This window comes from Alosa pseudoharengus, unplaced genomic scaffold (assembly GCF_046254945.1).
Source record: "Alosa pseudoharengus isolate Yale_2024_CS ecotype anadromous, Long Island Sound unplaced genomic scaffold, YU_APseudo_1.1 YU_APseudo_1.1_scf_24, whole genome shotgun sequence".
In the NCBI taxonomy this organism is placed as follows: Eukaryota; Metazoa; Chordata; class Actinopteri; order Clupeiformes; family Clupeidae; genus Alosa; species Alosa pseudoharengus.
The window spans coordinates 18302849-18328055 of record NW_027468689.1 but is presented as its reverse complement, the minus strand read 5'-3'; the positions used below and the strand labels follow the sequence as shown (position 1 = coordinate 18328055).

Below are 25207 nucleotides of genomic sequence, written 5' to 3'. Positions count from 1 at the left end.
GGCTATTTCTCTTATAATACACACATAGGGACTATTAGTAGGCTTACACATTATATAGGGCCTACTCATAGTCCCTATTATGTCCCTTGTCTTGTTCAATAAACTTTTGTTCATTGGCTCCATGGCAAAAATTATGAAAAGTGAAAGTACCAGCGTTAGTTCTTAGAAACAGACCCACAAAAAGTAATAGATTTGGCACATACAGTGTAAGATACCAGCCCTGTTTGCACACTACTCAATGTCCCGTGTTGCACTTCAGGCTTCTGTAAAACTGAGATGTTACCTAATATGTGAAATCTGTAAAAAGGCTGCCTTGAGGCCATGGGCACATGAGGTTGGCTATGAAATTCAGATTTGTGTAATGGTGCGAGTAAGGGCTCCTGTGCTGCTGCTGCTTACTGCAGTTGCTACCGTGCTCTCTGGGTGATAGGGTTTGAGGCAGAACCTCCTCTTCACCTCTTAAATATGGACACGTACAACCAAACAAGCTAATGATCTCGCAGCAGCATGTCCTGTTAATGTAAATAATGCAACAGTGGTCTGGTTTCAGATGGTCTAATGGCTACACGCAGAGAGCACAGATCAAACTAATTAGACTATCAGTCTGTAAGGGGGAAAAAAAAATTGTCAATAAATACTGTAAGATAATAATTAGATTTAGGGCAGAGAGCTCATAAAGAACAAAATGTTCTGCTGGAACTGAACTTTGCAATGTATCACAAAATGTTAACACCACAGAGAGAGCACGAAAAAAATCAATTCATCAAGTTAAAATGACAGTAACCAAAGAGAAGAGTCCAGAGTTTCTATGGCAACAGCATAGTGTGTGAACTTCACACTATGAAGAATCTGATTTCGTACTACCTAACTAAAAATGGCAGATATAAAACACAAACACTCACAAACCATTGGACACGGACACACACACGCACACACACCTCCTTACTGTTAAACGAGCTCACACTTCTGACTAAAAACACATCATTAAAGTAGGCCTAGGCCTACACATTCACAAACAACCTTCCCATCTCACATGGACTACCCTGTCGGACTGTCTTTGCGTATATTTTCAGACACCTAAAATGGAGACCTCTAAACAGTCAAAGCATTTCATATCTTCACCGAGCACAAGAGAAGCACTCCATATGTTTTATCTTACCACTCAGTTTATTCACATCTGCTGACACTTTAAGTATATGCTTACGCATTCCTGCAGATCCCTAGCTTGTGTATGGCCCAGGTGTCTAATGCTCTCACTATTTAAATGAGATCTCAAAATACTTTCACACAAAAGAGGGTTTGGCCTCGCTTGCCATCAAGAGCCTAAGGCGCTGAAACCCTCAGAATATCTAGCCTACAGATAATGAATGTCGAAAAAGGCTAAGGAGTTAAATAGATGAATCACTCCTATGCTATTTAAACACTTCTCTCACCAGATTGTCTCACACCTGTACTAACTAGAGAAGCTCACACAAAAAGGTTTGGATGATATAAGGTCTTAGATTAGATTGAAATAGACTGCAGGCTAACTTGTGTGCGGACATAGGTATATAGACAATAAAAGATATCGTGGTGAACTTGAAAGGTTATGAAACTGCTGTTGAGTGGGATTAATACTTGAGCTGATTGCATTATCCTCACAAGATATTCAAGTTATGTTTTATCATAGATCTGGTAAACCAATATCCATTTCTCAAAAGAAGTCAAATAAAAAAAAAAAATTCTTACTGGTGTGGAATTTGTTCACCTGGTTCATATCCTGATGCAAAGACTTGTTCCAAAGTTTTTCTTTCCTACAAACACAGACATGTTCGGTACAGATTGCCATTGACACAAGAAGGGTAGGTAAACCTGTTCCAGGAGTAGGATATTATTACGGTACTCTATACTTTAAATGTGGTGAATTGGATCTCTTCATAGTTCTGCTCCATGGCAGGCATCTAAGTGGGTCCATCCTGAAATGTCTCTGGATTACAAATGTAAATGTCACCGAGTGAATGTTCTAAAATGCCACTCATTTTTGCCTGGATAGGCTACACCCACAAGCCCTTTCCCTTTTTTTACAACCATAACAAATTCAGGTTAAAAGTATGTTAAAACCCCTAATATTCAAACTCTGGACCTACATATGACACGCATGAATAAAACAGGTAAACAGTGTTGGTCACCCATGGCACAACAGGTGGGTCGGTTTGCTATTCACCCGTAATTCTTACATCCTAACAGGTAGATGCCTGCCAAGCGGAGTCAGGGAATGCAGCAAGTGGAGCCAAAGGGCTAATTTCCACGGGGTGGGAAAGGGCATCCTCCTTCCGAAAAACAGATCACTTCAAAGCTGCTTGGTGACAAAGCATCATTTGAGCACCATAAACAGGGCTTTTGACGTGCCCTTTCGCTATAGCCACACTTTCCTTATAATTTCTGCACCTGCATGTGGTGGCCAACTGAATAGTAATTTTCCTCCACAAGGAGAGGAATTTTCTTTATTTTGAGGCAGAAAGGGCAACAATTGAGGATAGCGGCTCTTGTGAAATGACACACTTGCAGCACAGTGAGGAAGTCATTGTTGTCGACTTTTATTATTCAGAGTGGTTTGCGTTCATGTACGTTCTCTTTGTGAAATGGAGGCGTAGAGGGTGGCAGGAATAGAGAAGAGACTGCCTGAAGGGTCTGAAGGGTAAATTCAGACTGGATTGCATTCTTACAGAGGACATTGCGTTCTACCTTTATAAATACAAATTATGAATCGAGTAAGCTTGGTGCAAGCGCATTAAATATTCTGATCTTGTCCTGAAATTGAACACGTATTATATTGCAGAGAAAAGACGACTGTTGTTCTACCCAAGTTTAAGTTAGAATGATAACTGTTGTGGGTGTGTGCTTAACTTCTCTCCAAGGTGTGTGTGTGTGTGTATTGACAATGTTGACAAAACTTCTTTGAACTAAGTTTAGGTTTGGCTTCATTCTAAACAAATGGCTGACCTCAGCTGTTAAAGGAGACTCCTCCAGTGAACTAGGAGAGAAAAACTCAAAATCATAATGCAAGGAAACAGATATATCTGTTTACAGACATAATGCTTGGATTTATTTTAATATCGACAGGGCAAACTATATATAGGTCAATTGAGGGGGTTCTTCTTCAACAATCATTCTGTCAGAGGATTTGTTTATTTCCAGTAACACCAGACAAGGAAAAAAAGATGCTCCCATTCAACATAGGGGCTGTGATTGTGGACCCCGTTTCCCTTGGTCTGCAAGCCTCCAATGTCAGTACACATACAAGTCAGAGCCCAGTTCACTAGAGCTGCCTCGTACAGTCCAAGTGTGCTTGCCTTTCTGTCCCAGAGGAAAATAGGAGACATCGTCTCCTGAATAACACCCCTCTAAACCTTCCCCACCCCTCCATACCCTCTCGTCTCTAGTCCCATCTCCCACCAAGGCACTCTTCACTGGGCTGGCGTTTCAGGGTTTATTGGATGTTGTATTTTTGCATGTAACTTCAGCCACAGGGCCACAGTTGTGCTCCCTTACATCTGAACACAACAAACGCTGCTCCTCGACTGCGACCCTGGGACCCAAAACGAATAACACTTAAGACTCCATAGAGGATGTACTATTCAGAAAAAGCAGCTCTGATAGGTGCAGGTTCAAATCCCCCCCAAAATATACAGAAGAATCAAAACTAATAAAATCCTGCAACACGATAAAATGAAATCAGACATCCATAGGATTCAGAGGAGCAAGGTGAGAGGAAGGGGGAAGCGGGGGTGGGGGTTGTTTGTGCGTCTTTAAATAGTACTCTATGACAAACAAATGGGACGTAGACTCTCAAGCGAAAGCCAAGCCGTGGTGGTGGGGGGGGGGGGGGGGGGAGGATTTTAATGAAACACCGTGTGACAGGCAGCAGAACCAGTGTCATTGACATTGCTTAGAACAGCTTGGCCTCTTCCCTCTGCCCTGGTCATGAATATAAATACTCCCGCATAAATAGTTCCATCTCATCGAGAAAAAAAAAAGAATTTAAAAACAAACACAACGACAAATGAAGAAAACAAAAAGACGTCGCCAAATCCGACACGAGTAACAAATGAACCGATCTAATATGCCATCAGTTGGGGGGAGGGGTGGAAGATGAATTGAGACAAGACAAGGAGTCCACAGGGTCAAGTCTTACAATGAGGGGTAGGCTATGAAGATATCTTTGGAAGCATTGAAGCGGGTAAGGGAGGGGAAGGGTATGGTTAACATTTAACTAGCTGGACTCGAAATGATAGCGACAGGTACTGTGCAGAGGTCAGGGGTGTGGATCAACAGAGAGCTTGGGAGGACCGAGGGGAGAGAGTGTGTGTGTGTGTGTGAGTGTGTCCAGGGTAGGAGGAGGGTGTGGCTTTAGATGGGCAGCTGGAACTTGACATCCACCTGGGCCTCTTTGGCCAACGATACGATTTCAGAAAGTTTAACGACCTGAAAAAGACAGGATGAAAGAGAGGTGGAGAGAAAGAGAGAAAGAAAGAAAGAAAGAAAGAAAGAAAGAGAGGTCATTACAGTTTTATCCAACCTTGTGGTCATTCACACTGTATTTCTCCTCTTGAGTCGGGGCCGAGACTCACCATCTTTGCGGCCTCATCCAGATCATCGCAGGCCAGGATCTTCAGAGGGCTGGCAGCAATCAGAGCTTTAGCATCATCCACTCTCGTCCCTGATTCAAGAATCACACACACACACAGGGCGGAGAAAAAAAGTTTTGTGAGCGGAATGAGCTGATGTTGCGCCGGTGTGTAAACGGTGCGGCGTCCCTCCCAGGAGGTTGGGTTTGTCCCTCGTCTCTTACCTTGTAACCGTACCACGATGGGGATCCTCAGGTCCAGGTCAGTGACAGCCATGATGATGCCCTGAGCAATGACATCACACCTCATGATTCCTCCAAAGATGTTCACCAAGATGGCCTGGACCTGTTCAAACAAACACACACACACACACAAACGCCAAACAGATAAATCATACAGACACAGCACCCCCAGGCGCACACAACCCCACACACACACACACACACACGGACTTGATACCAATCAATAACCTATTGTCACAGCCATGAGTGTGTTTTCCACACAACATTTCAACTTCAACAAGGCCATTTAAGAATACTTGGAAGTGCTTTGATGAACACAAAGAGACAGCACTAGTCCCTACTGCCAGCAGCTATGTCTGTCACGATGTTATATAAAAAAAAATCCAAATGAATACAAACCAAGGACAGAACCCACACACGCACGTACAAACAACAGTACCTTTTTGTCGGAGGTGATGAGCTTGAAGGCTTCTGTCACCTGGTGCGCTGTGGCTCCTCCGCCCACATCCAGGAAGTTGGCAGGGGTGCCACCGTGGAGCTTGATGATGTCCATGGTGGCCATGGCCAAACCTGCTCCGTTGACTAGTAGAAGGACAACAAACAGCCCTTTAACACCAAAGACTACCAATTAACCTATAAGAGCTCAAGGCCATTTTTTGATATAAGGGGAAAATAAAGGGCACTGAATTTCTCTGTGATACCAGTGTCACTGAGGGGTTCTCATTTAGTCTAGTCTTAGGGCGAGGAGTAACAGGACGCAAATGGAAGAGATAGATGATGTAAGATTGGGAAATGGGTGTTCTGAGGCCCCCCAATGACCAATGATACTGAACTTTTCTGAGGTGCCTATAATATTTCCTCTTTGAATTTCCCAAAATATTTGTATAATCATACCAGTCTGGTGTTTCCACCCTCCAAATAACATGAGGGTAACCGGGTATAAGTAAGGGATAATGTATAGAATGCCGGTCATTATCGGGAAAAAGGTCCCGACAGGGCGAACCGGTTCCGCCCTGAAGGGACCTATTTCCCGATAATGACCGGCGTTCTATACATTATCCTGTTTATTACACGGCTACTTGCCAAAACGAAACAATAAACTCCCCACGATATGACTCTTTAGCCTACATAGCCTAGGCTATAGCCTATTTGTTACCGTTTCATCGTGGATTTTGCTGAGAAACAAATAGTTCGCAACAGCACACGCTGAACTTGAATCAAACATTCTTTAGCTTTCAGCTGATCAAACTGTCTGCTTTGACGTTTGAATGAAGTTCCAGTCCTTGTGTAGTGATATGAAAGACGAGAATTAGAAGCACAAAACCCATTTTCCTTGACAGCGGTCTGTTATACTTAGCAACGGTCTGTTATCGAGAAATAGCAGACCGCCGAACGTTGGGAAGGCCCATTCAAGTGAATGGAGCATTCTTCAAGAGCCGTGTTATAAATACAACTATACAATGCTAGTCTCCAAACGATGTTACAGGAACAGGAAATTTAAGCAATAAGTCTCGAGAGACCGTAGGTTACACTTATTTTGCAACAGGCTAACGGTGTGTTTCCACACACCGAAATTTCGTGTCGCTCTCATTGAGGTTGAATGGAGACGAAATTCGCCCTGGTTGGGCGAAATGAGAGCAAATCGCTGAGGCAGGCGAAAAACAAAGTTGGCAAAAGTTTAACTTTATTTAAATGAGGACCATTCAAGAACCAATCAGGTTCGCGTGTTTGTGTTTGGAGGCGGGAGTTACAAAAAAGTCTGACCAAGATGGCGGAGACTACCTGAGCTGTAACACGAAAATTTGTATGTGATTAAAATGTTTTCTGTTGTTAATAGGCAACATCAATTTAGACGAGGCATAAAGACCCCTGGATATCTTCATTAAGTACTTAAACGTTTGAACTAGCTGATTAGCTCGCTTGCCACCACTGGCTGGACACTGCAGTCAAAAGGTTAGCGGTTTGGCCGTCACGCCCCGATGCGAAATTTTGCTGGCCGAAATCCGCGAGGTGTTTTGCTGTGTGGAAACCCACCGTAAGGGGCGATGTTAGGCACGACACGCTAGCGGATACTTGGCAAAGCGCTAGCGCATACCTGGCAAAGTTTCATAAAGTAAAGGCGAGAAATGTAATGATTTATTCATAGATAACCATTCTTCCGTCAAGAAATATATTTCCTCTATCTGAATGGTTGCCAAGCAACGTCGACGTCGAGCTACTTTTGTATCAAGTTATGGTAGCGCAGTAATATAGAACGAAATGCGGTCAAGTTGTATGTTTATGCTGCATTTTACAACGCCATCAAACGCGATTCAGCCATCACAATCAAGGACCGGTCTAAAACTATCAGTTTTAGAAAATAATCTACACCAGAGACAAAATACTGCTAACTGTGAACAGGGAGCACTGTACTGACCAAGGCAGCCAATGGTGCCATCCAGGCCGATGTAGTTGAGGTCGGCCAAAGCCGCCTGTCGGTCGCGTGGGTCCTCCTGAGTCCAGTCCTGCATGTCGAACACCTTCTTCTGTCGATATGCTGCGTTTGAGTCAAAGTTGATCTTGGCATCCATGCACATCACTGTCATGTCAGAGACAAAAACGAAATTAGAGAGAGAGGAAAGAGGGAGTTGTGAAGAAGAGAGAGAGCAAATAAGCAATAAAGTGAGAGTGGTGTTGGTAACAGATATAGTGACAGCTGTGATTTGGCAGTAGGTATATTGTTATTCTTCTACCAACTACTGTATTTTCCGGACTACAAGTCACACTTTTTTTTCATAGTTTGGCTTGTCCCGCGACTTGTAGTCGGGCGCGACTTTTATATCAAAATATATATAATTTAGAGTATATATATAATAGAGTAAACATTAATGTCTACAGCCGCGAGAGGGCGCTCTATGCTTGTTATGTTAATTTAGCCTATTCAGCCTCCCAGGTAAGTGCATCACCAAAAAAGCCAACCGCTAGCATTTCGCTAACCGCTAGCATCTAGCTAACAAATTACACAGCAAAGGACAGCGGCAGTTCAAACGAGGGTAAGCAAATAAACGAAGCTAAGCTAACCAACATCAAACTAACCAACATCAAATTGGCTAAATTGTGTAGCTGAATAACTGTTAATGTGTTACGTTGACATACCGGACACCTATTCAGCCTGTTGTTCTGTGTGCTATTGTGTAGTTGAATAATTCGCCTTTCCAGATTAAATGTATGTTCTTGGTCTTGAATTTTGTGAAATAAATTTCTAAATAAATGCGACTTATAGTCCAGTACGACTTATATGTTTTTTTCCTCTTCATGACACATTTGACTGACTGATTGACTGACTGATGCAACTTATATTCCGGAAAATACTGTAATTGAGTTTGAAGACATCAAATTGTGTTTTCGATCATTTATTTAGATTTTGGTTTGTTCATTCCCCCACCCCCCAAAAATAGTTCCTATCTTAGTCTTGTCGTCTCCTGTTACCAGACGACACAACATACTGGACAGTCAAGTTCAGTGTCAGCGACTACTTGCTTGTCTATACGTAACATGCTAAAAGCATTCACCCTACTCCAATTCCTCACTCAATAACTGTCAAATGTTACATTGTGAAATCACTGCTTTCTCGCTTTAAATAAATATAGAACGTTCAAGTCAGAATATTCAATGCAAAACAAGAAGTGTGTGTGTATTACTCAAGGTGATGGTAAGAAAACAATGTTATTAAAAGACAGCAATTATACAGATTTCTGCATTAGTATTACAAATAGGGGAATAATGTAATGGTAGTTATCCTGTTTGAGAAGAAAATGTGTCATTCCTACCCGTGCCTGAGGCGTCCTCCACCATTGGATTGATCTCCACCATGGAGGCATCGTATTTGATAAAAACGTTGTACAGTTTAATGATGTTTTCTGCTGCCTCGTCAATCAGAGCTTTTGGAAAGCCCATTTTCTGAGCCAACTACAGAAAGTGATGTGTACAGAGAGAGAGAGAGAGAGAGAGAGAGAGAGAGAGAGAGAGAGAGAGAGAGAGAGAGAGAGAGAGAGGGGTTTAACACACCTTTTGAAGCTCAAAAAAAAGAACAATTAATTGTAAGGTATTTGATGTGTGTCTCTGCGTGTTGCATAATTTATATGCATGCATCCATGCTAAAGAGCCCGATCTAGGACCAACAGCACCTCATTTTCTAGGAGATTTTTCCCCTGCAGAGTCAAATGTGGTACCAGATTAGATCTGATCCCCATCCAGGAGAGACACCCAGACAGGGAGAGAGAGAGAGAGAGAGAGAGAGAAAGAAAGAAAGAAAGAAAGAAAGAAAGAAAGAGAGAGAGAGAGAGAGATCGGACCTTAAGCCCCGAGTGTGTGCGACAGTCATGTCAGCAGGTGGCGGAGGAATGGAGGAGGAAGAGAAAGAAGAGGTGGAGGAGGAGGAAGAGGATATGGTAAAGGAGGCAGATGAGACGAGGTGGAGGAGGATAGTAATGAGGAGGTGCTAGAGCAGGAAGAGAGAGAATAGATGGAGGAGGTAGAGGAGGAGAAGGAGAGAGAGAGAGCTCTCATACCCGGACAGCCTGCTCCTTCTTTATGCCCTCGATGATGTCGATGGGCTCTTTGACGATGGCATCAGGGTTCTCTGCCGCCACATCCTCGATGTTCACGCCTCCCTGAGAACTGCCGATCAGCACGGGACCCTGAACAAAAAAAAGCAAAAAATTGTAAATAAAAACATCACATCTCTGAAAAAGTAGTCCAGTAGGTTGTTGGTTGGTAATATGCATGTGAGAAGTGTAATAAGGGCAGGATATATATAAAGCTCACGTTTACAGCAATTATTTCTAAGTCATAATCTGGAAAAGCTTTGGAGAGCAGTGCAATAACTTAGTGAACACATTTTGCCACCTAGTGGTGAATAAGTGTAGTAGTCTCAGTCTGAATTTAGTCATGTCATGCTTACTAACGTGCCCTTAGTTTATTCTAATCTAGAAATAACCTAACAAATAAATAAATCTCTGTTCACTGTGAGCTGCAATAAGTAATGCTGTGCACATATCCCTAAGCAAAGGTTTTTTTGTATTTTTTATTAACCAACATGTATGCAAAATCTTTCTGCTCTGATCAGCAGCTGCCTCAGCTTCCATGAATGACAGCCTAATGGTGAATATTACAGCAAGCCCAAAGGAACAAATATTGAAGGCAGCCTGTGCCACCAATATGCAGGCATTCCATACAAATCACCAAATCTCGGCAGTGGCTGGCTACCACCAGGATGAAAGAAACCAAGGCACTCTGTCTTCAATTATTTGCAATTTTATATATTTGGAGAATGGGCAACAAAACACAGACAACGCATTTCGACCCCTAGGTCTTCATCCTGCAGACATTCCATTCTTACATTGACCATTCATGTGATCTCCACTCCACTCTGGTATCGATTTGCTGATCTTTCTCTGTGCATTCATGAAACCCCTCCTCTCATCGATCTTCAAACCCTAACCTCAACCCACACAGGATGACTGAGGTTTCTACTTCCCTGCTACACAATGACCACACTGTATAGAGCAAACTTTAAACCCACACTGATATAGAGGTTTTGCTTTCGGAGACACACCTGACAAGCAGCAGTCTTAGTCAGGCCCCTAAGTTAACAAGCTAACAGAGTTATATTTGTTTCGTCAAACTCTGTTGAGAAGAAGTTGAGGTGGAACACCTACGCTGTTTGTGTCTGTATTTTAAATTAGACAACAAAGGCAGACAGTTGTGACAAAGTCCAGCATAATCATTCTTAATGGAAACAGTTGGATAGCCAGGGCCAGCCATACTCAACTGTAATCACCGCCTAATAAAATAATCATGGTCTATTTTTTATGATGGAACAGTAATCTTCATTGGAAATATTGATTGTGCATGGGTTTTTTCCATTTCAAATGTCAAATGTTCATTAGTCATTTGTAAAGGAAAATAAATACCTCTAAAATTGTATTTAGTCTGCATGACTTTACTGTGAACTATTCACTAACGTTAATGTAATATTTATTGATGCACATCACTTTAAGTCACGTCCTCTAACACCATAAACATAAGAATAATCATCAGATGACACGACTATTAAAATAATTGTTTGTTGCCCGTTCACTTCACAGACACGGGGACACATCTGCTGTCACTACGCAACTCAGAATTCACCCCGCATGGTTGCCGTGACCCCCAACCCCCCTCACCTGGTAGGACCTCTCCATGGTGATGGCAAAGTAGTACTCCCTGCGGGGGTAGCGGCGCTCACAGATGAACACCTGGTTGCAGATGCGACCTGCCTCCCCCGTCTGTTTAGTGAAGAGCTTCTTGCCAATCATCTGAGAGGAGATGTCCCGAGCCTCCTCAGGTCTTGGGGGGTGAGCGAGAGAAAGAGAGAGAGAGAGAGAGAGAGAGAGAGAGAGAGAGAGAGAGAAAGAGAGAGAGAGAGAGAGAGAGAGAGTAAAAGATGAGACCCAGATGGCAATACACCCACTAACAAACACACCACAAATCTATAATCCAGCAAAACAACCAAACAATAACAGTAGAAAAAAACAACAACATACGAGAAAACAATCCTCACTCCCCCCTTCAGTCCTCCCTCAAATGAGCCTTTTCCTCTGCCCCCAGCCAGCACCTGAGCCTTCACCACCAAGTCCTTAGAGCCTGAGAGGAGGGGGGGGGGGAAAGATAGAGAGAGGGTAATAAAGAGATAAAGATTAGATTTAAAACTGGAGAATTTTGAGTTTACTTAACAACACAGTTCACCTAAAAAAAACATGTGACGTAACACATGTAACAAGTTACAAAAGTGTGGGTCCCAAAAAAGATCAAATTGTTTGAATGCTTATAAGGAGAACTCCGGCAATTTTTCACACAGATCTATTTCGAGGTCACAGTACGAAGAAGAAAAAAAAGGAGAAAAAAAACGGTGCTTAGAGGAACTATGTTTGAGGATATACAAAAAGAATTGAGTAATGACATTCCCAGAATGTATCACTTCTCAATTTCTTTCTTTCTTTCTTTTATCACTTCTCAAGTTACTGGTATGCTTCCTACTTAGACATATCACCTACAAATCTGAAATATTACGATGCAAACAGCTGGCAAAAATAATCTCCTACGATTTGTTCCCCTAACTACCATGTTGGAGCAACGTGTGTACAGCACATTTCCTTGTTACTGAGGGAAACTTTTCTTTGTTACTGTGGGAAACTTTGAAGTACATACAGTATTTGCAAAGTTTTTAGGTCTTCTCTTTAAATTAATTTCATATGGTCATGTGAAAAGCTGATAAACAAACTTGCAACTCCCACTTGCTCCCCAAGCTATTCACCATAAGGCTATGTAGGTCTGTGTTCCAAGACAAACCAGCACATGAAAATGTAAGTAAGGGATTCAAAGCACAACATAGCCAATTACTGTTTATTAACTTAAGACAACGGTTAGCATGCTAGCAAGCTTTTATCGGTGCCAACTGTGCTATTATGGGAGTCTGCATATGTTTTAGGTTGTTAGCTCACTTTTTGTACACCAACATACTAAACTGGGGCTAATTCTGGGTCCTCATTAATAGCAATACTGGGACCTCTGGAATGTCCTTCAAAGCCCCACCCACCCTCGTGTGAAGACTGCTGAGGGTGGTACATGTGTCTCACCCCACCTGTTCACCTTTCACCTCGATCACACCCAGGACAGAAAAAAAAAGCATAGGAACAAACTTCTCAGCAAGAAGCGTCCTCAGGGCTGAAAAATATGGATGTGAAACTCACCAACACCACTGATAAGTGTTGTCAGTGGGGGAAGTCACATTCAGTGCCCCCCCCCCCACACACACACACACACACACACACATACACTATAGGAATGAGTTTACTCTGCCGACATCGATCACAGACAGGCACAGTTGCAGCTCTTTTGTTGAAAGTGTGACAAGCAGAACAGCAACCAGGCCATGACTATGTTTAGACTCCAGAACCAGAGAGAAGACACAGCCACTTCAGAGATATAGGCACACAATAACAAACCAATGGGGTGAGCCTTCTATGGAGCTCAACTGCCCCGCCCCTCCTCCAAGAGAGCTTAATTTCCGGAAGTAAGTTTCCCATTCATTTCTCCAATTGGCGTCTGGCAAAATCCATATATAAAGACCCTGACTTAGGCTGACCAGTTATGACATGACTCGTAATCATACAACATTTCATGTTGTGCAAAAAACGAACAGAAAAATGAAAAAAGGCAAAGGTACAAGACTGTGCACATATTTTAATTTCCGAATAAAGGAACTACTCATCCCATCAGCCATCGCGAATTATACATTCCAACATAACGATAGTTTAACATGCTTACTTTTGAATGTAAGACAACAAGATGACTAACTACCAACCGTTTCCATTTAGTAAATTCAACTTTCAAGGTGAGAAAAACTAACCTGGCCCTAGCCAGATGAATGTCGTTCCGCTTAGCTCCGGCTAGCTTCACTCACATCCATCTGGAACCTCTTCCATTGAGAGTGATTTCTCCAACCAACTTTATGGTTTAGCCAATCAGGACGCAGGGCGGGAGTTTCATAGATGTGACATAGCGTAGAAGCGACTGTGAGACTGTTATCAGCGTCACGAGTTGGCTTCGATGAGAGTGGTTGAAGTAGCACGTCAATAGATGACGGACAAGTGGCTTATTCAATCATATGCAAGCATTTTTTGATTAGGTCCAGCCTTCTGAAGCAACACTTCAATGGATCGGTTCCAGATGGATGAGTGGAGCTAGACGGAGCGAAATTCATCTGGCTAGGGCCAGGTTAGAGAAAAACAGGTCACACATCGCTCTGACTGCTGGCATCCATCTTGTTCAGCAAGGAGCATGCAACATTAGTAACGACGACAGTTACAGCATAAACATTTCCATGGCAACGGTGATCTCTACCAATCAAAGGCTCTGCTTTTACACATTAGGATTTTGGGTAGTGTAGCGATTTAATGTGAAATTGCGAACAAAACTATTTTTTCTCAAAACAAGGTAGATGCCCCATGAACGTCTATATGAGCATATACAATCGCTTAGCCATGTCATAGCTGTTTTTAAGTCTACCATTGACGGTTACGATTTTATGGCTTATACTCCAGTTGTCAATGGAGAAATTGTATTGAGTTCTTACTTCCGGAATCGACCGTGGGCGCGACTGTTGCGCTCTATAAACACTCCCCTAGCTCAGTCTTGTAACATGAAGGCTTTGGCCTCAGTGGACACACATTAGCGACACAGAGTGAGAGGCCAGTCTTGAACTTTTACAGGCTATTTTTATCACTTAGCGGCATGTATAGGATAGACACATTGGTGACCAGCCACTGCAAAAATAGCTAGACAACAGACTGCACTCACTTTATCTCACCCGTACTTCTTCTTTAATAATAAACAGGACTAACTGGAGTAAATAAGAATTAAATCTTAAATGAATGAAATCTGACATGCAGTCATAGCAGGGAGTAAGTGCTCAGCTAAGCTTTTAGGAGGTGTACTCGTTCTGGTCAGTAGTCAATGCTACTGGTCTTGTGCAAACTGTACTGGTTCATGTGGCCTTAAAGCCATTCCCTTCTCTTCTGCACTCTTCCATATTCCCTAGAATTAGGTTAAACACCATCGTCAACAATGAAAAAAGATGGCAGTTAGATGTTACTGGGATATAGGTTAATCCAGAGTTTAATTAGACATAGACCAAAAGAAGATATTTGATATTCACTTTGATATGAGGTATTTTAGACATACAGAAATCTGCTGACACCCTTATGATCTTACTTAGATTAGATTCTGATTACAACAGTATGACAAAGAGCTGCATATCCCCTACAGACTGGACCTCAGCATACAGTAATCACATCCGAGAGCTCTACTGACAACCATTTTATCCTTATGAAAACCAACTGTTCACAGAAACTAACCCAGGTACAAGTATGACTGACACATTTCCAACCTACAAGCATTAGTCAGAAATGTAGTTAGACATTGTGGCCCCTTAATAAACCTCACCCTCTACTGAGCTCCATTTACATTAATTTCAGCGTTCCCACCAGCGTGTTCATGCTTCGCTTCAGTTAGCTGTTTATATAGCTTACAGCAGGTGATTTAGAAACATTTCATTATATATAATCATCATACTTCAAATTTGTGGTCTTATTGTGCTTTGTGTGTGTAGTCTTACCAATCTGCTTGGCAACCGAGTAGGCTTCGTCAGGTGTGCTGGCCACCATGCCAGCGGGCACGGCTATGCCAGCCTCCTTCAGGAGCCCAATGCTCATGTACTCATGCAGCGACAGGTGCCTCTGCTGCTGCTGCATAGCCAAGGGAGGCTGCTGGGAGCCATGTCCAGCGAACAGACCTGTGGCTCCACCGAGGACCTGAGGAGGGATACACATAAGTTGCTAACGTTGCTGCTATTAACTTGCAGGCCAGCACTAGCCAAAAATGCAAGCTCGGGTAAGATTGTAGACAGGCGGCCTGTCTAACGTGTCAGTCTGGCTAAGACGTTAGCCCAAGGATTATTTATAGCAATAATCAGGTGAAGTCCTATCAACAGTGTTGTGTTAGCACAGAGTTGTTTTGAAATTCCACTGAGAGCTACACCACGTCCATTTATGAGCACCATCCCGTGGAGGTCAAAGTGGTCCATAGACAGTGTTCATTCGTCAGCTGTACTGATCACTGGCGTTTCACATCATTCTGAAAACAACACTTATATTTGTTTGACAGACATGAATATGTAACCGACATTTTGCCAGTATGGCACGAAATGTCCAAGGAACTCAGAAACATTAGTTGTTGACAAGTAAAGCTATCCTGCTAACGTCAGTTAATGTCAAATGTGACCCTAGCTAGTTAACGTTAGCGAGCTATCTAACGTTAGCTCTAGCTTCTGAGGCGATTCAACCTAAGAGGTCGATTGGCGACAACTTATGAACATCCATAATATGGCGAGACATTAATTTACACCATAACACCAACTAACCTTAGCTGCTGAGCTTAGAGTTGTCCTGGACCCGGAATTCCTTAGTCCAGCGGACAACCGGCCACAAATCAGGGACGTCGCCATGTTTCTCTCTCGACTAGCAGCCGCGGAGAAAAACAAATCTCTGATAGCGCCTGCGCAGAAAGTCAACGTCATTTTTTGCCCATGCGCGGTTAAGTCATATCCTAGATGATACCAGAGATGATACCTCAAGAAATGCACTACAGTGATTGATTTCCCTCAATGTAAAATACGTATCGTCTTGTCTGTTATGAGAGCTAAGGAGCCTAACTATATTTTGATATTTTCCATAAGTCTTCTCGTCGAATCTGTCGACGACTCTTGGTTCTACCAGAGCCCGTGGTTCTACATGTTCCTTCTAAGATTTGTTCCATACAGGGGTTTACAGTGAGTTCATTGAACTGTTGATTGTAGGCTGCGCAGTTGGAGTCTTTGCAACAGATTTCCGATTTCAAATTGGTCATCCATGCTGTTATAGAAAGTCATTTATTTTCCAGTCATTATTATTAGGGTACTCTTAACATGTTTCTGTTCCGCAGGGTGTCTAGTAGAATGGCAGAGACAGCGGTGCGAAACTGTAGCCCTAAGCGTCCTGGAGTTGGACTTGGTGTAATCGTCACTGATTTGTTAAACCCGAGTTGTGTTCTGCTGGGTAAAAGAAAAGGTCCCGTGGGCAAAGGTACTTATCAGTTACCCGGTGGCCACATAGAGTTTGGGTAAGTGTAAATCATAGACTGTATAGAACTATATATACAGTCTATGATGTAAAACAAAAACATGGAAAGCAGATGAATCCAACTTCTAAATCTGGAAAACTATTCTCTCTCTCTCTCTCTCTCTCTCTCTCTCCTATCTCTCTATGTGTGTGTGTGTGTGAGAGAGAGTTTTTTGTGAATACTGTGATATACACTCAGTATATTATTTTGTTGTTGGAAATTAAGCTTTGTTGATGCTTATGAAGAGATTTTGAATTTAAAAATAGCCGACATAAAATGATTCTACAGGAATGATTAAGATGTTTGTATAGACTTGAACAGATTTACCCCTCAACAGAGAAACATGGGAGGAATGTGCACAGAGAGAGGTGATGGAGGAGAGTGGGGTCCATCTGAAAAACCTACAATACGCATCCGTGGTGAACTCCATCAAGCTAGAGGAGAATTACCATTACATCACTATCTTTATGCAGGGTGAACTGAACAGAGACATCTCAAAAGAGCCTGTGAATCTTGAACCTGAAAAGAATGAAGGTACTTATGAATTGTGATATTTGTTATAAGCTATTTGTATACCGGTAGTAGCCCCCTCACTCTAACCAACAAAGCGTTCTTTTGGATATGTCATAATATAATAATAGCTTATTACATTCAGGTTGGCTTTGAGGACCGCTTGTAATGATAATGTTTCACATTAGACTTTTGTTGGCCTACTGAAACACAGATCACATTATCAGCAACACCAACAAACACAGCTTGTATACGTAATGTACACTGAGGCTCTTTGTTTTTAGTATGTTAATTAGAATTTAATGTAATGTAGTGTTTTTACAAACAACAACAACACATTACATTACACATCGTTTTTTTAGACACTCAAAGTGCTTCACAATGAAGAGGGAACCTCACTAACTACCACCAATGTGTAGCACCCACTTGGGTGATGCACGACAGCCATTATGTGCCATAATTGTGGGGCATAACAACAGCCATTATGCGCCATACTTTTGGGACATTTGAACATATTTGTGTGTCATTGATTATTGCCATATGAGTGATCCATCTAGTCTACACTTATATCCAAAGGGAATATGCTACATATCCTCTGCAATACAGAGTAATATTATAAGCAGGTGTGTGGATGATACCTGCAGCACCTTGAAATTAACATGACTTCTAACTCTTTTTTGAAGTGCATCCTATAGTCAGATTAGAGTATGGTTCCCAATATACAGGCATTAAATTACAGTTCACCATAGTCAACAAATCGTAGGTAGTGTTAAAGGTATCCAATGCAGTTTCTTTTTTTTTTTTTTTGAGTATTTATTTTACATAACTGCCGTACACCACTCTTGGCTTGCACCTTTCCCCCTGTAGGGGGAAAGTACACTGTACTTGTGGATTTGTTTATAAACCGACAAAGATAATCTCTGAAGAGCCATGTTGACTGACCAGGTAATATTACACGATTTCACACAAAAGGTTGGCTATTGTACAATTGCCATAAAGCAATTTGTGATTCTCTGGGTCACGAGAGAGCGAAGTTGCCAGGCTGGTTCTCTGTAGGGTACGGCTGGGGTGGTGTGCCATTCTTCCTATTACGAGTTAGTTCACCATCAAAATTACTTTGAAGTTGTTATATCAAGGTTAAAATGTTGCATAGGATGCCTTTAACACAGATCACTGATTATCTTGGACATTATGTCGTCATAGTCTCTATAATAAGACTTACACACACACACACACATACACAGTGGCATGGAAGAAAATTGTTTGTCTGTAGAGCATTGTGTACAATGCACTATAAACTGTATGTCTTGTTTTTAGGATGGCGTTGGGTACGATGGGACAACTTCCCCCCTGAAGAGCAGCTTTTCCTGCCTCTGGCCTGTCTAAGACAACAAGGATACCATCCATTCAAAGACCTCCCAAATGGAACATAACTGGAACTGAAATTTGACCTTCAGTTTGTCCTCTGACTTACAGAATATCCCCCTAAACTTCTCGGCACAGTTTTCAATTCATGGGTTAAGCCTAGTCCTGGACCTAAAGGGAACTTCGTGGAGATTTTAAAAAAAGCATTTAGTCTAATCCATTTATTGGAAACAGACCCCTAGAGCCTGTGGGAAGTGTCATCCAGGACTTGTAGCCACACAGGATTGCTTTGTGAAGAGAAGTCAAGAAACTTTAATTAAAAGAGTAATGCATAAATAAACATATCTGAAAGAAGTAAGCCATATATGATCATGGATGTAGACTCCCTCTAGTGGTGACTTCGGGTTTATGATCTCTTGCCTTGCGTTTAAAATGCGTCATTGCTAGTCTGGGTATTTACAGGGGAGGTCGACCTACGAGGAGAGATTTCTCTCGCATATTTTTTCCACAATGGTGAAATTAACGTTCAACGCTGCTCTTGGTCAAAAGGATTTGAAGAAAGATGGGAAGGAGGAGGCATTGATACCTGATGAAAGGGTAAATCTAACGTTAATTATTTTATTCTTTCAACTCTGTCGATAAACTGAAAACCGAGGGGGTGATTGAGATCCAGGTATTCTCGGTGGCTATACCATAACCGTGGTATTAAAGGCTTTCTGATTTAAGACGTGCAATGCATTTGCCACTATTTGAATAACAAATGGCGAGCGCTGTTTTTATGAATTCGGGGCCTCCAAACAGTGTCGATTACACTGAGCTGTGGTTTCGTCTTTCGAGTTGAGGTGAGACGAAATTATTTAGTGCACGCGTGTTAGTGCTTTATGCAAAGTAAAACTAATGCAACGTAGGCCTACTACTAAACCTTTACATACGAAAGGTTTGTAGCATTGCCCGGTTTTGACCTGCTCCGTCCAACACAGTCTGTTTTGACTAATCCGACGCTATAAGAAAAATGGCTGACTGCTCAGAACCACAGAACATACTCAGTCTCTCAGTTGCTGAAACACTGAGGGAAGTTCTTAACGTTAACGTTAATTGTTGACAAACATGTCGACTTGCTGCGAAACAATATGTATGATTAGCGGTAGTCTGATGTTATCTAAAGGCAATTGTGTACTTTGAGTTAGTAACATTAAGTTACCACAATTTAAAGACGACATATGTTCAAAGCTTCCCTTGGAATATTTCCTTGTTTCCGACAACGATGGGAAATCTCTTAAGCTGGAAAGTAGAGATTATTGCGAAGGCTAAAGGGTTGTATATATGTCAGTATATGTGTTTTGTTTCATATATTCAGGCACTATAAATTTAACTTCCAATCAAGTTGACTGCTGCGGCTCATGTTTCCTTTTCTCTTCGCCTTTTGGGATCGTTTGGAAGGTGGGTGAGTAACAAAGGCGGAAGTCGCGAAGCAGCTACGCGATCAGCGGTCTTTAAGTGTGAAGTGATTATAAATCGAGCGAGGTGTCAGACTTTCACACATCCTTGTCTTCTGTTAGTCTATCTCTGGGACTCCATGAGTCCTTGCGTGGAGCCCGAGAAAAGACACCATCTGTTGTTGAAATGGTGTCAATTTGGATGGTTTGGCGTCTTTGCTAATTTGATGACAAATGCAGTGTGAATCATGAGTAAATAAGAGCACAGAGTAAAATATCTAAACCACCATGTCCTTATGTTAATGGGTATCCTGAATAACCTGTTGGGGTTATGTTGACTATACAGGACATTATGTGATATTCCGTCACTTGGCCCTTTAGCAAGGTCCACCTGGTAATTTCACTGGCTACTCTTTCTGCCCTCTATTTCAATGTCCTTTTGAACAGAAAGAAAAACAATGATGTGTAACATGGTGTCATTTGGACTTTGCCGCTGAGAGCAATTATTTGGTGTAGTCCAGAACTAGGCGGAGCATTCTTAAAAAATGATTCAGCCAAAATCAAGTTGCTAAGATGAAAGGACATCTATCATACTGGTAGTATGTTTGATTGTAGCTAGGTCTTAAAGTTCTCTGGCATAGTGCCTGAATTCAGGCACAAGCCAGGTTGTTTAAGATTTGAAAATACTTTAAAAGTTTCTGATAACTTCAGGCAGACTTTTCCCTTGCTTGACGTACTGTGTAGGCCTGTGTGTGTTTATGGCGTGTGTGTGCGTGCTTGTATTTGCATACATAAAGTAACCCATGGCTTTAATCAGTTGATCAAGAGTTTAGGAGAAAGTAAAAATGGGTCATGAGATAGGAGAAAAGCGAGGAAGTTAAATGGCTTACGAGAGCAGATTCTTAGGGAAGTGCAGGCCAAGAGAGGTAAGGACAACCTAAGCACATTTCGGACAGGTCTACAAGTCAACGTGAAGTGTGAGAGATTACACGTTAATCTTCCATGGCAAAAGCGAACAGCCGGCAGAAGGGATTTTTCTGCCTCATCCCACTAGTTAGTCAGAGAGGGATAGAACAAGAGGATGATGACCGATAAACCTACAGATATCTGTCTATTTCCATCAAAAGATTGACAGAGAGAGAATGAAGTATAGGCAATACAGATGGACAAACAGACCTAAATATGCAAAACAAAAGCTTGATATCGACTTCTGTTTCACAATACAGTAAATGGCAGGCTGTTTAATTGTAGTAGTCTAAACACAGATATAGCCTTCCGCATTTTTTCACCTATGACATACAAAGAGGTCTCAGTCAGCCGGAGTTGTCAACCCCAAGCCAGCACAGCCCATGCATTGGAAACACTACAGGGCTATAGGCAAAGCCTACTGCCTGAATGATTCAGTGAGGACTGTGAGTGCAAGGAAGCCTGAGGCCCTGTACTGTGTGACCTGTTCTGCTTAGTGTGTTTGTGTGGGTAGGTAGGTAGCTAGCATACAGCGCGGCATGTATCGGCTTGCTTGTGTTGTGAGGAGTTAAATGTTTTAGCTCAGATCTCTCTCTCTCTCTCTCTCTCTCACCCTCTCTTTCTGTCTTTCTTTCTTTCTCACACTCCTTCGTTCTCCTTCTCTTTCTGCACGCCCAGACAAACTCACAAACACCACCCACAAGATGGCTCGTCACCCTGGGGACCTGGGAATGCTGATGCAATGCTTGTTTCATGGTTACACAAACCATAGTTTTGAGGCAGTTTTTAAACAGGAAGAGTAAATGTGTGTGTGCTCTTTCTTAGTCTTTTCTGAGATCTTGCTATCTTGATGTTATGGCTACATACAATACCCGCATTTTGTTGCAGACCTCTGCAGGTTAGCAGACTGTAGGTTACTTGGGGATTTACAGTGTAGTGTTGTATTTTGTTCATCCTGTTTGTTTCTTTGTATCTTGTTTACAGTTTAAGACCTGGTTGTTTATGGTCTAAGACCTGTAATATGTGTGTATCTGGCATAATTGAGAAGAGGTGGTAATTTTGGTTGGGAGCTGGGATCAGTTATAAACTCAATTGAGCTGGAAATGTCTAATCAGACACTTCGAAGATCACGCTCAATCTAGTTGTGAAGATTCAACCAAAAAAAGTTATGGTGATAGATGGTGCTCTTGTGAGTAGGTTGTGGGTGGAAATGTAGTCTCGTCTCTGGTGGGTTTCGCCGCAATCCGCGGGCAAATTTTCATCGGCTTGGTGCCAGACATGTTCCCTCTTCCCAAAACACCACTGTAGATAGTCTGGCTGTGTCATATCAGTAGTAAATTAGGCTTTCAGATTGGCAGATAGGCAATTAAGAAACCTTTGCAAAATCAAGCTGATGGCGTGAGTGATGTGTTGTGCGCTGTCTATTGTTTGTAGAATTCATAAAAGGGTAAACCTAGTGACCTGGAAGCGATGAAGTTCCTTGGCTTACTGGGCAAAAGGATTTTGCCTCCCTTCATAAGAGGTTTTCCATTGTGGAGAGGAAGAGACAGAGGAGATGGGGACCGTGTCTGGGGAATGAGGTAGTTATTGCATGTTATTGCCAGCACTAAACAATACCAGCATGAGTTGTTTTTGTTGCCGACAATTATCATAGCGGTGACGCAAATGTATCGTTATATTGTTTCACTGTAATTCAGTTAGAAGGAAAATAAAATTGTTACTCCACGTAATATATGCAAAATGGAAGACTGAAGATCTGATGGGGTGGTATTCATGTTAGTGAAGGGAGGTTAATTTTGTGTGCATACTCACTGCTGTCAAGAGGAAAGTCGGTACTTCCTCTCAGAATTGCCCTATCCGTGTGTCGAGCTTCCACTTTTTAGCCAAGAAATGTCTTGTTTTTACTTTTCCCGTCAATGAGGATAAAACTGTAAATAGGCCTAGATTACCTCAAATACATTTACATTTTCACATTATTGAGCATTTCATCTGTAGTCTTACACGTTTCATTACAGACCTAACATAGCACAGCATTGTTATATCCAGATAATATTTTTTCTGTTCCATCCCACAAGACACCCTATTACCAACAGACGTTTTGCTCATCAGTCTTGCATTGTGTATGTTTGTGATTTTCCCAATTTATCTCTAGGGAGAGATATGACCCTGCCAGCATCTCCTCCCTAAACAAATCCTTTGTTCTGAGCAAATCGTGTGCTAATAGCTGTGCTAATGGCCTTCAAAATGCCCCCAAACCCCACCTCTGTCAACAAACACACACACATGTAGCAATAATTCACTTGATCTGCATAAAGCCTGACTTTCCTGGAAGCACAGTTGTAGTATGTGGGTGACCTATGTGAAGCCAGTTGTTGGATTTGGTGAGGTGGATTGGATCGCCCATTCCACTCCAGTCACTTCTGCCTTCTCAGCTCTGTTTTTGTTGAATATTGACATCCCTTAACCCCTTCTCAAAGTTGAAGCGAAACCGTCACCCCCCTGGACTTGTTTACAGGCCATCACGCCTGTGCTATTAAAGGGTGTTCAGACTGAAGGTCATATAGTGACCAGCAATCGGGAATTCCTCTCCTTGTGTTTTTTTTCTTTTTTTTCTGTCGTACTTTGGACAGGGCTGCAAAGGTCCTTCATCAACGCCCACACACTAGTTTGACTGTGTGGGCTGAGGAACAAACAAATGCGATGAAGAGAAGGGAGCGTGGGGGGGGGGGGGGGAGGTGTGAACGAAACCGAAAGAAAGAAAGAAAGACCGATGGATGGGAAAGGGAAGGAGTCGAGTTTGTAGGAGGGAGGGTGAAACAAGATTGAGGAGGAAGTTGGATTTGGGAGGGCCAGGAGGTGGTGTAAGAGCAGAACCAAAAGAGATTGAGGATGAGGAGAGGGTCGGAGTGGAGTTTGTAGGAGGGAGGGAGAGAGAAAGAAACAAGATGGAGGAGGAACTCGGATGGTGGGGTAAGGAAAGCATCTGTTTAAGGAAGACAGGAGTGAAAGCAAATGGCCAGATGACATGCTGAGCACGGGTAGATAATCTAGCTGTGGAGCACGCGCAGCCTATGCTAGATCAGCGGCTAGGTCAAACAAGGCAACTAGGATGAAAGGCTGGATTAGCTGTGTGTGTGTGTGTGTGTGTGCGCCCGCCCGCCCATGCGCATGCGTTACATAAGACCCCGCAGCTCATTGTTTGCAATGGAGAAAAATGCCAATAAAGATAAGTCACAAGTACCACCTAATTTCTTTGCGGGCATCCAAACAGGCCTGGCATGGATCTGCACCAGATCAGTAGTAGATCTGCTGGGGAGTAAACGGCTCCCCCTAAGAACTGTGGAATGCAAGGAAGTGAACAGACAGATGTCTGTCAAAAATGGGACCCTTGAGTCTTTATGTGCAACTTTAGGACAGAAATACTGTAGCAAACTGCACCATTCATGTCAGACAGCAGTATGCATTTGTGGAAACGGGTGCGCACATCCAAAATATGTATTAACAGGTGCCAGAGAGAGAGAAGGAGATGGTATGCACACTGTATATGGGCTCCAAAAAATACTTTATTTATTCTAAAAAAGGCAACGTTTCAATCTCAACAGATCTTCATCAGACAAATAAGAACTTATTTGCCTGATGAAGATCTGTTGAGAGAATCAAAACGTTGCCTTTTTAGAATAAAAGCAGCAGTATGCCCCATGCTCCATACATTTATGAAGAGCAGAGTGTTACTTCATAAAGCCAACTGTAGTTAATAAGTTGATGATAATCATTAGGGATCCAAGCAGAGAAAGATTGTCCACATGGATATGCAAGATCCACATGCATAATCATTACAACATTCGTTGGGCCGTGTGAAATTTTGCCAAACTTTAAATAATAACATACATTTTGACTATCTACATCCATGTTACTTTATACTCACACACAAACCCTCACATTGTGAGCTTGTCCATAGTTCAGTGCTCAGTGATTACCACGTAACTGTCTTTGGGTTCGAATCCCACACTTTTTATAGTGTGTGTTTTGCTGCTGTACGAAAGTCCATGTTTTTTTCTTAGGCACATTCTCTTATGCTGATACTCTGATTACGTAATAGCTCACTTAGTAAGTCATTGAGTAAAGTAAAGCAAGTAAACAAACGAGAATGAGTTCGACATTTGCCTGTAATTGATTTTCTTTGCTTTCAATTTTGTTCTCAAAGGTTTTGACTTGGTTGGCTCCAATTTCCCTCAGTTTTTTTACTCCGTCTCATTTTACAAAAATCACACAAGATTTATCTTTAGACCTATACTTTTGTCTCAAAGAAATCCACAGTATGTTGTAAAGTCAGTCACAACCA

At 42.2% G+C, this 25207-nt stretch overlaps 3 protein-coding genes across 4 annotated transcripts in view; 2 read left to right on the top strand and 1 right to left on the bottom strand.

Annotated features, from left to right (window-relative positions):
• Positions 1-3058: 3058 nt before the first annotated feature.
• Positions 3059-15971, bottom strand: sucla2 (succinate-CoA ligase ADP-forming subunit beta). The gene is made up of 11 exons (XM_076303336.1): positions 15852-15971; positions 15048-15243; positions 11416-11515; positions 11056-11218; positions 9400-9528; positions 8659-8797; positions 7266-7427; positions 5289-5431; positions 4832-4952; positions 4611-4699; positions 3059-4464 (listed from the first exon to the last, which is right to left on the bottom strand). The coding sequence occupies exons 1-11, from the start codon at positions 15933-15935 to the stop codon at positions 4390-4392; spliced, it is 1401 nt and encodes a 466-aa protein (XP_076159451.1). The 5' UTR covers positions 15936-15971; the 3' UTR covers positions 3059-4389.
• Positions 15972-16047: 76 nt separating this feature from the next.
• nudt15 (nudix (nucleoside diphosphate linked moiety X)-type motif 15) lies at positions 16048-18773 on the top strand. Its single transcript, XM_076303347.1, has 4 exons — positions 16048-16259; positions 16412-16588; positions 16926-17122; positions 18416-18773. The coding sequence occupies exons 1-4, from the start codon at positions 16123-16125 to the stop codon at positions 18529-18531; spliced, it is 627 nt and encodes a 208-aa protein (XP_076159462.1). The 5' UTR covers positions 16048-16122; the 3' UTR covers positions 18532-18773.
• A 156-nt stretch (positions 18774-18929) lies between these two features.
• Positions 18930-25207, top strand: part of itm2ba (integral membrane protein 2Ba) — a 12174-nt gene continuing 5896 nt past the window's right edge. For both annotated transcript variants that reach the window (XM_076303346.1, XM_076303345.1), the window contains exon 1: positions 18930-19060. In XM_076303346.1, the coding sequence (XP_076159461.1) occupies positions 18974-19060 (87 nt within the window). In that variant the 5' untranslated portion in view covers positions 18930-18973. The remainder of the gene's footprint in view (positions 19061-25207) is intronic.